Source organism: Zingiber officinale, chromosome 2B (genome assembly GCF_018446385.1).
Source record: "Zingiber officinale cultivar Zhangliang chromosome 2B, Zo_v1.1, whole genome shotgun sequence".
Classification (NCBI taxonomy): Eukaryota; Viridiplantae; Streptophyta; class Magnoliopsida; order Zingiberales; family Zingiberaceae; genus Zingiber; species Zingiber officinale.
Genome location: NC_055989.1, coordinates 1,915,997 through 1,927,992, shown reverse-complemented (window position 1 = coordinate 1,927,992; position 11,996 = coordinate 1,915,997). Strand labels below are relative to the sequence as shown.

General features: G+C 43.0%; 2 protein-coding genes across 2 annotated transcripts; one reads left to right on the top strand and one right to left on the bottom strand.

The window, feature by feature from the left end:
- The first annotated feature begins 5,559 nt into the window (after nucleotides 1-5,559).
- Nucleotides 5,560-7,464, top strand: LOC122048072 (exocyst complex component EXO70H1-like). Its single transcript, XM_042609680.1, has one exon. The coding sequence runs from the start codon at nucleotides 5,560-5,562 to the stop codon at nucleotides 7,462-7,464; it is 1,905 nt and encodes a 634-aa protein (XP_042465614.1).
- Nucleotides 7,465-7,671: 207 nt separating this feature from the next.
- Nucleotides 7,672-11,263, bottom strand: LOC122045020 (ankyrin repeat-containing protein ITN1-like). Its single transcript, XM_042605066.1, has 4 exons — nucleotides 11,149-11,263; nucleotides 10,498-11,085; nucleotides 9,419-9,828; nucleotides 7,672-8,862 (listed from the first exon to the last, which is right to left on the bottom strand). The coding sequence occupies exons 1-4, from the start codon at nucleotides 11,171-11,173 to the stop codon at nucleotides 8,032-8,034; spliced, it is 1,854 nt and encodes a 617-aa protein (XP_042461000.1). The 5' UTR covers nucleotides 11,174-11,263; the 3' UTR covers nucleotides 7,672-8,031.
- Nucleotides 11,264-11,996: the final 733 nt, after the last annotated feature.

The window sequence follows — 11,996 nt, the reverse complement described above, 5'->3', positions numbered from 1 at the left end:
TTGTGCAAGTACGCTCTCTCGCACATTCGTACTCGTCTCCTACATTTCTTTTTCCTTCGTACACTGTTCTTCTGGGAAAAAAGTATCCGACTTGAACGTCAAAGGGCTTGCGCCGGGGACTTTTTCCCTGATTTCGGGTTTCTAACGTTCCGTGTGTCTGTCTAAGTGTGCGCAGAGTCTAAGTACTGTCAGTTAGGTCATCACCCTACTTCAGTTCCACGTGGGGGTCTGTTTTTCGGCGCACATACGTCTCGGTGCACATACACCAGGTGTATCCAAGTCACCTCTCCGTCAACATCGACGATACCTCAGTCGGTCTTCGTCTGATTCAGATTCCGGACAGGATCAATAATAATTAAATTATATTTGTAAAAATAACATGACTTGTTAAACTTCTTTTGGTGCAAGGAACTAAAATTGAAGTGTTAACGTGTACAAAGAAATTAACGTAAGGAAAAGGAGACTTTGTTGTACAATGTAGGGGAGATTTGAACACGCATACTTTAATATGTCGTTCGAATCATATATTTTTTTATATTTTAATTATTAAGAAAAGATGCAAGTAGTTAAGAAGATTCATCATTAATACTTTTCTACTATTTTCTTTGACAATATAAAGAAAAAAAGAGATTTTTTTTTTCATTAGTAGTCCTTTTCTTCTATTTTCTTGGGAAAAAGAAGAAAAAAGTTACGAAATTTTTCCTAGCTTTTGTCATCATTAGTTTTTTTTTTCATCAGCTTTTTTCTACTATTTTCTTCTCATTGTTTTAATAATATGAATGCACATGTTTTTTTAAATATCTTTTATGATTTTAAGACTCTCGTGGTTGTGACCTCTTGTTTGAACTTTTTGAAATATCCTCGAGACATTAAGCAGCCTTTTGAAATGTGTTTTGCATTTGCATTTGCATTCAAAGCTATTTGAGGTAGACACACGTGTCTTTTATTTGAGACCAGATCTCCGGGTAAAAAATCATAAAAAAAGACCAGGTCTGATTAAGTCAGATATTGATACAATTTAGTCATAATTGGTGATCCCTTTCAAATTGTCAGGTGCCGAGTAAGAGGTGGCCTCTAGATGATAGGTCATCCGTTTTGACCTAAAATTATAATTTGATAAAGAGATTTCTCAAAGAGGAATCATAATCAATTACAATCAGATCATAATTATGATTTAATTGAGAATGATCCATCTCCTAATTAACTTTTATATGGATCAAGATATTTGCTCCCCTTTTATTTTATAGGTCGACGTATCTCAAAATGAGACTAGATCCTCTGGTGTAGAAAATTCTGGACTAAAAGAGATCCTATTCATTCATTAGTTGGATGGACTAGATCCCACCTGTAAAAATCCTGAATCAGAGGATCCCCTCTCAAAATCTACCGCCTCCTTACTAAATCTTAATATAAAATTAACCAGATTCGTATATGTGGTTCATTATTTTTTTAATATAAATTTAACAAAATCTAAAATGCTTAAGTTATCTTCCAATAACGATAATGAAGAGTGAATAAAGATGATAAAAATATAATATAGGAAAAATTATAAGCGAGGGGAGCTTGGATTGGATCCTTTAATGTTGTCAACCTTACCACTTTTATACGACTAGGATCTAACAGGAAAGTTTGGTGGGCTCGGAGAGGTACTTCAAGTATAGTGCTGGTTGAGCGATGCAATTATAACTCCACAATCTTCTCATTATATTTCCAATCGAGTCCCTGCTATTATTTTCATTCCATAATCTTATTATATTTCCAATGGAGTCCCTGTTACTATTCTCATTCTTCGGAGCACCACATGCCTCGAGAGTTTATCATATGTTACTAGGAGCCCCCTATCATCATGGTTCGAGCCTTCTCCACCTCCTTTGTTAATGTTCTCCACATGGCTTCATTTTGATCATGATTGTTAGATCGATTAAATTCATATATCTCTATAATGGTATGATATTATTTACTTTAGACATAAGCCTTCGTGGATTTATTGTTGGGCTTTATCTAAAATGTCTCATATCAATTTAGATATCTTCCATCTTAAAATCTCATGATCTTTTCCATGCATTTTTAATAAAACCCCCTACCATTATTCTCATGGTTCAGAGCGTCACATACCTCAAGAGCTTATCATGAATTTTATTAGGAGTTCCCTTATTATCATGATTCAGACCTCCCCCATCTCCTTTGTTAAGGTTTTCCACATGACTCGTCTTGACTATGATAGTTGGACAGATAGAATTCACATATTTTCATAATAGTATGGTATGATATTACCTGTTTACTTTGGACATGAACGCTCATAAATTTATTTTTGAGCTTTATCAAAAATATCACATATTAATGTAATTTTTTTTTAGGTTTCCCACATGGCTCCACCTTGACCATGGTTGTTGGACCAATGGAGTTTACGTATCTCCACAATGATATATAACATGGATATGTCTTAAGGACAAGGTATGAATTAGGAGAGGGGGGGGGACGACTTTAAGGAGGAGGAGGTATTGTTCAGGGGAGTTCTCTTCGTGGTTTTGGGGTTGCCGCCGAGGGGATGGCGAACGAGCTCCCTCTCTCGCTCATCTCTCCTTGTCGACGTCAATTGTCGCTCCCCGCTGTTCCTACCTCCCGTCGCCATCTCCACCGGGGGTGTGTTTTTGTGTGGCTCGGCTGCTTCGTTGGGTTTCACCATCGCCACCACAAGGAAGGGGGGTTGCTGCGTTTTTGGGAAGCTGCCATCTCTTCCTCGCTCTAGGCCACCGTGACCCAGGACAAACATTGCCACCCCTGGCGTTGTCTTCTCCCTCGTCGCCTGCAATTCACCACTCCCCTGCCCTCCTCTCTCCTTCTCCTCTCGTCGGCAAACACCTCCAGTCTCCACCTCTGCCAGGCATGCCGACGCCACCTTCGCGAGGACGCCGGCTGCCACTCCCCTTCTCCTCCTCATGCTGCCGCTACCATCGGACGGACTCGACACATCCTTCATCACGCAGTCGCCGATCTCTAATGCCAACTGCATCCCACGTCGGTCGCCTCTCCTTCAACGGCCAAGCGTCGCCCCCCCTCCCCCGTCTGACAGTCCACGCGTTGTCTTCGACAAACTCCCCACACCGTCGACAACTCGCAATGCCCCAGCCACCTCTCGCCGCACAATGCCAAAGCTTCCATGTGGCCTCAGGCACTGTTGTCGTCTCTTCACGGGCACGCGGTAGTCCACGTGTCATCTCTCTTCTCTTGGCACGCTGGCAGCCCATGCATGCACCCCCATCGTCAGATCCAACCACTCGACACTCTCATTTCTCAGAGTCTTAGTTGTTATTCTGCTTCGACCATCGAGCCATTATTGTATTCCGCCTTCGTACCGTTGTTATATTCCGATCTGCATGCCGATATTATATCCCGGCCTACGTGCCGCTGTCATATCCCGGTCGGCGCGGCGCGGCAAGATCTCAGCTTGCATGTCATCTTCCACATCAAGGTCACACTCAACTAGGTGCCGTCAGATCCAACTCTTCATCCTGCTTAGAGTTATTTGCTCTTCCAGGTCATGACAACTCGAGCAGTGTCGCGACCAGCTCACATATCCATTAGAGGGCGCTCCCTGGACCAGGGTACGTTCTCGTACTCACTCTACATTTATCATTTTACTATTAGACTGTTCCTTATATATTCGTTGGATCTGCCTTGAGTATCGAGGTACCAGAGACCGACGCAACCTGATCGCTGCAGGTAGCATTGACCAGAGGACTTCTGACGACTTAGTCAACATAGAAGTCATCTCATCATACCCTCCTTCGGACCATAACGATTCGATCAATATTCTATCCAGTTCACCCAGCGATCTATCTGACTCAATTTCTAGACAGGATCAATGTATATTATGAACTTTGGACATAAGCCATCACCTCCTTTGCCAAGGTTTCCTCAATTTTGATCATGACCATGATATTATTTATTGGTTGATGGAATTCATATATTTTCATAATTATATAATATTATTCACTTTAATCAAACTTTATAAATTTATTTTTATATTATCAAAAAAATCTTATATTAGTGAAGATATTATAAATATTGATTTTTTTATTATTATAATCCCAATCGTGTTTGAGTCGAGAATCCAAGTTGTCATGGTGCTCGAGATGCAAACACTAGGAAATTAGTTGGGGTCAATATGCCAACTAGATGGGAAGGGATCGCTCATCGCTGTCATATGAATATGCCATCAGTTAAGGTTTTAAAAATTCATATTTTATACCGAGTCAAACTTCTAGAGATATTATTTTATTTAGCAAATCAGTTAAATCAATATCTTTATAACATAAAAATAAAATAAGTTTTTATCTTTCCCATTAATCTAATCACTACGACAAATCGCATAGACTTGTTGGATTTTATTGAATGGTTCAAATGTTATGTTGATACTGTTGAATCTTTCAATGAAATCGGATATTATTTTTCTAAAAAAAATTATTATTCTTAAATCTATCGAATTCAGAAGAAAAAAGGTGAAATATTACATAACCAAGAGAAAAAAAATAAATAAAGAAAAATAAGTCACACTCGTATTCAATTACCTTTCTCCTAATTACATGGATAGAAGAAAAAATATTACTTGTTTATCAAGTAAAATAAACTCAAATTTTTGTAATTATTGTACCTTTCTATTACTAAAATTACATTTTTATCAAGTAAAAATAAGTCACACTCGCATTCAATTACCTTTCACAATAAATTTGAATTTTTTTTTGCTAATTATTGTAATTATGTATGATAACCCTCCACGTGCCACAAGGAGAAGAAATTCAGATTGGAAGACCAACTAACCACAAATTACAAAATGGCTACTAATCGACAAAAGAAGACCCTCACAAATAAGGGTGTAATCGAGTCGAGTCGAACTTTTGGATGTTTGAATTTGACTCGTTTATAATCGAGCCGAGCTCGAACTTTATTTAACGAATATATTTATGGCTCACGAACTTATTCTAATTTTTATCAAGCCTAAACGAACTTAATAAATATAAATTATAAATTTAAATATTCATTAAAAACTAAATTATATATTTAAAAAAAATTATAATATTTTTGATTAAATTTATAATTTTATTCTAATAAATAAATTTAATATATTTGTCTATGTTTTTCATAAGTAGAGGTGTAAAATTTATAAATTCAATATCAAAATTATTATTTTTTTATTTAAAAATTAATTTATGAACTTAACGAACATGTTCACGAGTTAACGAGCCGAATTTTGTGAAGCTTGAGCTTGAGTTGTTTATCTTAACGAGCCTTATTAAACGAGCTCAAACGAATTTTTATCGAATCGAGCTTTGAATAGTTCACGAGTGGCTTGACTCATTTACACCCTACCCACAAATCATGAGGTCAATCTGAATTTAGAATAATCTTGTCAAATCTAATTTAATCACTGTAAAATTTCTATAAATCTCATTGCACTTGTTCGATCAGCGGAAGCAATCTTCTAGCAATTAATTTTGTTGTTTTTGCTGTCTTTTTTTTTTTGGTGAATTTTGTTGGTTGAAAGCTGTAGCAGAGGAGATGACGAGAAAGAGTCTGCGCAGCCTTTTGCCTTCTTACTCCTTCGGCCGCCGTGGCGGATCGCCGGAGTCGTCGCCTCGGCCGGCGCCGCAGCAGCAAAGGCGTAGGGTATCGGATGAAGTGATTGAGAAACGGGTCGCGGCGGCTGAGGCCCTGGTCGCGAAGTGGGATCGCGACGTCGGCTCCGCCGCCGTTCTGTTCTGTGACGACCACCGCGAGGAGGCGCGTGCGTTTCTCGATGCGGTGGGCGACCTCCAGCGCGCCATGCTCAGCTTCGTCTCCGGCGCGGGGGACGTGGCGGCGGCGGAGTCGTCCCACGCCGCTCTCGTTCGCGCACAGTCGATGATGCAGGCCGCCATGCGTCGCCTCGAGAAGGAGTTCCACCGGATTCTCACTGACAACCGATACTTCTGTCGCGATCTGGAAGCCGTCTCCGTTCGGTCCTCCTCCCGGTTGAGCGCCTCCGAGGATGGCGACGACAGCAGCGTTGGCAGGGCAGATGATTCCGCCGGCGAAGTCGAGAACGCCGCCGCGGTCGCCGTTGCCATGGGCGACCTTCGGGCCATCGCTGAGACCATGGTCTCCGCCGGGTACAGGAAGGAGTGCGTCAAGGTATATAAGCTCCTCCGCAAGTCCGTCGTCGACGAGGAGCTCCGGCGACTCAAATTCGACAGTCTCACCCCGAATTCGCAGGTCCGCAAGCTGGATTGTGCGGCGCTCGAGATCAAAATCAGATCTTGGCTCTCCGCCGCGCCCGCCGCCTTCTCCACTCTGTTTTCCGGCGAGCGGATTCTCTTGGAGCACGTCTTCGCTGGATGCGACTCCATCCGCGATGCCGTCTTTGGCGAAATTGCGAACGATGCCGCCGTCCATTTCTTACGGCTGCCGGAGGCGGTGGCGAAATCGAAGCGGTCGAGGGACAAAACGGCTCGACTTCTGGACCTCTACGATGCGGTCTCCGAGCTGCTACCGGAGGTGAACTCGTTGTTCTCCTTCGATTCTACTTCCGCCGTCCGGGAGCAGGCCCTCGCCTCGCTCTCTAAGCTCGGAGAGACCATCCGCACTACCGTCGCCGACTTCGAAGAGGCTCTGCTGAAGGAGAACTCAAAGTTTCTGTTTCCCGGCGGCGGAATTCACCCGCTCACGCTTCGAGCGATGGAGTACATCGCCGTGCTTGCGGACTACAAAACCTCACTCGCCGAGATCTTCGACGGGTCGCACACGACGGCGAATCCGTTGTCGCCGTCGATTAGCGAGCCGCGGCAAGCCGGGTCGGAGGTGGCCGCGCTGTTGGCGCGGCTAATGCTGGCGCTGAACTGCAAGCTCGACGCGAAGGCGGCGGCGTACGGAGACGCCGCCTTGTCCCACCTCTTCCTGGCGAACAACTTCCAGTACGTGGCCAACAGGGCGCGGGCATGCTCGCTGAGCGGTGTGCTGGGAGAGGAATGGGCGGCGCGGCACGAGGGGAAAGCGAGGCAGCACGCTGAGGGCTACGAGCGTGCGGCGTGGGGTAAGGTGGCAGCGGCGGTGCCGGCCAGGGAGGTGGCGCCGGGGGAGGCGCGCGAGCGGATGCGGGCGTTCAGCGCGGGGCTGGAGGCTGCGTGCGCCGCGCAAGAAGGGTGGGTGGTGGTCGACGCAAGAATGAGGGAGGACGTGAGGGCGGCGGCCAGGGGGATGATCCTTCCCGCGTACCGGAGTTTCCACGAGCGTTGGCGGTCGACGCCGGAGGTGGCGACGGTGGCCAGATTCTCGCCGGAGGAGGTCGGTGTCCGGATAGCGGACCTCTTCGCCGGGTCGGATGACGGACCCGATCCCAATTCTTATTCGAGTTATCGGATCGGGCACGACTCCGACTCCTCTCGATCCGATGGCTCGGGCTCTTCCCGCCATTCCCGGTCCGTTTAAACTTCGAACCGCCAAAACAAACGGATTCGGGCGCGACGTAATGTATTATGAACATTAGCACAGAACCTAAAGCAAATGATGCTTATTCTTATCAATAAAAGAGTTTAAAGTGTGTGCTTAGTGAAATCACTTTAATATAAGTGAACAATGTCTGAAAAATTGATGGAAAAGGCAAAAATATCAACTTGAAAAACAATATTACAGACAGAAATAAATAAAAAAGGACATCAAATTCAAGACTTGAAGTTGCACAAACCAGAAGAAGAAGATCATGTCTCCAGAACTTGCTAAAAATGGTAAAATTATGGAGATTTGCAGTGCATGTAACAGAAAACTTCAACTTGTAAGATACAACTTGCAGAGGAATGGCTGAAGAGGCATTGCTCTAAGATTTGTTGGTAGTTGTTTAGCAAGAACAAGTCATTCATTATACAGCAGATCTGTTGCAGAAGGAGAAGGAAAATGGAGGTTGATCAGAGGAAGCTCCGTTCAGATGTTGGAATCATAACTTGAATTTCGATACTGCCGATTTGTGTTTCTTAGAACATGTAGCGAAGGAGATCTCAGTTAGATGGCAAAGATCCTGTCGACTTCGGAGTCGGAGAATTCTGTGTCTGGATGCCATGAGTCGGAGGCTTTCTTCATGGACTTCACCCTCTTCCTGAACGAACGTGTTCGCTTCGATTTCACGACGTAGAAAGTCATGGTCCCGAGAACACCGGCCATTATAATTCCTCCGATGAGTGTAACCAGAATAGCAGCCCATTGAAAGTGGCGACCGACAACGATGTACGACGATGCGATAAAAGCAACTGTGGTGCAAACAGAAGCGAGCCACATCAACTTGTTTATGATCTCGACGACTCGCCGCTCTGCCTTTGTTTCTCCCCGGACGAGTGTTATTTGGACCACCACCACAGCCAAAGAAGTGAATAGCGCAATGGCATTGAAAATGAAAAATATCTTGAAAGATGCTGTTTTGACTGCCACTGCTACTCCATTGTCTTCGGTTCCACCGGGAACCGTAAAGATGGCTGCGAAAGCCACAGTTGCAAAGAGCACAGCGACGACTGTAACCGAGTTAGTAGCATTGTTAATTCCTTCTCTGTGAAGTTTCCTGAGCTCCTTGGCAATCCCATGGACATTCTTGTTTGTTTTTCTTGTCTGCTCGAGCTGTATATGAACATCCTTTTTAATCTCGGTTACGGTCTTCCTCAACTCATCTCGAGGCTGATTTAGTTCATCAGCTTTACATGCTCCGCATCGAGATAAACATTCCCTAATTTCAGCAGAATCTTCTGAAAGAGGCAGACCTTCAGCAATGTCAAAAGCAGTTTTATGGTTTCTTGACAATGCATTCACATTGGTATCTGGGAGGAGCAGTAGCAGATTTACGATCTGCAAGAAGTGACAAAGAGTTGGAAGTATTTATGCATCAAAGATATCCAGTTCATGAGCTAGTTAACAATCCATATAAACAAAATGTCAAATAGCATATGCAGTTAATGAATGCTCGTGGAAAGGAGAGAGGGTAATCGCCTACGAGCTTTTCTGTTAATGCATATGCAGTTAATGCTGTTGGCAACAAGATGTGATTTCACAGACACTAATGAGTACAGGAACACATGATTTAATGGAAAAACTACACATTTATGTATCGTTCCAAAACAATTATTTTACCATTTATCACTGAGCAAATTATCGAAATTGGATGACTAGGTGAGAATCTTAAACTGATTGCAATTTCAAACACAAGCTTCCTACAAACTCTTGTTTCTGCTTTCAGTTCACTAGATTCTCTTTACTATGGTCTCATATAAGCCGATGAACAAACAGAAAGTTCCATCCATTGCTTATTCTTGATGTTAGGAAGCAATTGAAACAAGGATATCAGACATGTATATAGACAGAAGTACTCTATCAGATATCACCAAAACGAAACATGAAATAATACCTCCGCTCGCTTTTTCCGTGTTGCAACATGTAATGCTGTATTTCCAGCTCTGTCTGGTAGCATCACGATTGCTGCATCAGCATCCACAAGGGCTTGAACGACGGCACAACTGGTCCCCTTCACAGCCATGTGCAATGCAGTCTGGCCTTTCTTATCAGTTCTTCTGGCAAGTTGTGGATCCTTCTTCAACAATGCTTTGGCAATTTCTGCGTGCCCCTGTCGAGAAGCAAAGTGCAGGGCATTTTTTCCGTTGTTTTTGGACAATTCGATCAAGCTAGCATCTTGCTCTAGCAAGAGGTTCACAATTTCAGTATGTCCTCTAGTCGCCGCAGTTATGAGTGGAGTCGCATTGGATTGACCAAATGTCCTGACGAGACTTGGATCATGTTTCAAAAGTACCTGAACAATCTCTGTACATCAACTCATTAGCTAAGCCAAGAACTAAACATGAAGCAAAACTTCATAAGGGAGAAATTCCTCTTTTTTTCATAGAAACAAGAACATAAATAGCATGAATAAAGTTCTTTTCCATTAACTAGTTGGGAAAAAAAAAGTTTCAGACATTTGAATGATGAGACTTACATTGAAATAAGAAAATTAAACACCTATAACTTCATTTAGGTTGCTGTTTATGTGACCCGATGAGTAAATGAAAATACATAAGGAATTAGCTACATAGCACAGTTGGTACATACGAATATGAAATTTCAAACAACTCAGCAATGGCATTTTATTAGTTTGTGTTCTTGATTCAACAAGTTGAAATAGCTCAACATGGAGCAACAAAGAGTATCAAATATAAATCGAAGATGAATTCTTCCTCCAAACCCTGAAAGAAGATACAGAAACTTTATGATCCAAATGTAAACGTAACGCCAAATTACCTATATCATTTTCATAAGGATTGTTGTGTTATGAAAGGACTAAGAAAGCCTAATACCTTTGTCTTCTCCTACATAATCAACAATTTGAGAACAGATAAACAGGATAAATTCTGAAACGGAGCAAATTGGGCAAAACTAGAGCTTTTGGTTAAGATCATGGTCAAAAGGAAATCCAGTAATGGAATCAGCACTCACCTTTGTGTCCTTCTCTCACAGCGATATGGAGAACGTCAAACCCGGATCTGTTCTTCCTGGTAAGGCTCTCCGGGTCGGAGTACTTGAGCAGCTCAACGGCCAGATCGAGAAACCCTTTCTCGGCTGCCGTGAACAGCGGCGTCTCATTCTCCTCGTTGACGTCATTGACGACGGCCGCCCGAATCTCAGCCAACTGGGCGTCGAAGTCGGCTCCCATTACGGTCCCCGTCATCTGCTCCTCGATCTCGCCCAGGATCATCCGGACGCCGTCGAGGTCCCCGCGCTGCGCCGCGAGGTGGAGCTCCGTGTCATTGTGCCGCCCGGTCACCTGCTTCACGTACTTCTTCTTCCCCGAGGGGTCCATCCGCTTCCCGGAGTTGGAGAAGACGAGCGACGGCGAGCCCGGATCTATCCGTTTCCCGGAGTTGGACAGCACCAGGGAGGGCTTGGCTGGCGACGCGGAGGGGGAGGGAACCCAGTCCTGGTCCAGGCGCTTCCCGGAATTTGAGAGAGCCATGACGCGGACCGGAGAGAGCGAGTGGGTGAATCCCATCGGCCCCCATTCGAATTCCCTCTCTCCTCCTCCGCCTTCGTGAAGGAAACGAAGCGATTAAGGGCGGAAGAAGAACGAGAATGGGGCAAAGGCGTTACCTTTATCGAATCCAGGCGGCATCATCGTCGTCGTCGTCTTCCTCCAGCTCCTCCTCCTCCTCCTCGCGCTCACGAATGGAAGGAACCGCCGTGGTACGCCAAGTTGTACGGTGGAAGAACCGAACGGAGAGGAAAAGAAACGACAGAAAATAATTACAAAAATAATAATAAATAATAAATTATATGTATAACAATAATTCAAATAGAAAATAGAGGAATTTAATGATCTTTAAATTTAATTATTTTATTGAGATTTATAATTAATTAAATCGTTAAATCTAATATTCGGACTAATATTACTCTTTTATCCTTTTATGATAGATAATAATATATAATTATTTTTGATCGTGCTCAAATTGGAAAGGTCAACGAGGGAGCCGACGGCTTAATATATTACTAATTCGGTGATAGAGACAAATTAACCTTCCAGTTGACCGACGACATCTCGGCGATTCCAGCGTTACTTTTGGTCGTGGTCAACTTAGGCCGGGCAATGTTAGTTTGGTTTATAGTGAGAAATTTGGGATTTATAAATTTGATTCATTTAATTTAATTATAAAAAATGTATTAGATATTTGAGTCTGATTATGAGATGGATAATTTTAGGGTCATCTTTTATTTTTCGATTGTATTTATTTTGATTTTCTAATAAATTAAATTTCGGAACAAATCCTTATTAGTTGTCAATTTGTTACAAGCTTTGCTTGTTTGACGTTGACGTTGATTTGTAACAAATTCTGCAATGAAAATTTATTTATTATTATTTTATAATAACTTTATTTCATTGTTAATTAGTAACAAATTCTATTTCCGCTCAAAAATTATCACAAATTTATAACGAATATTTT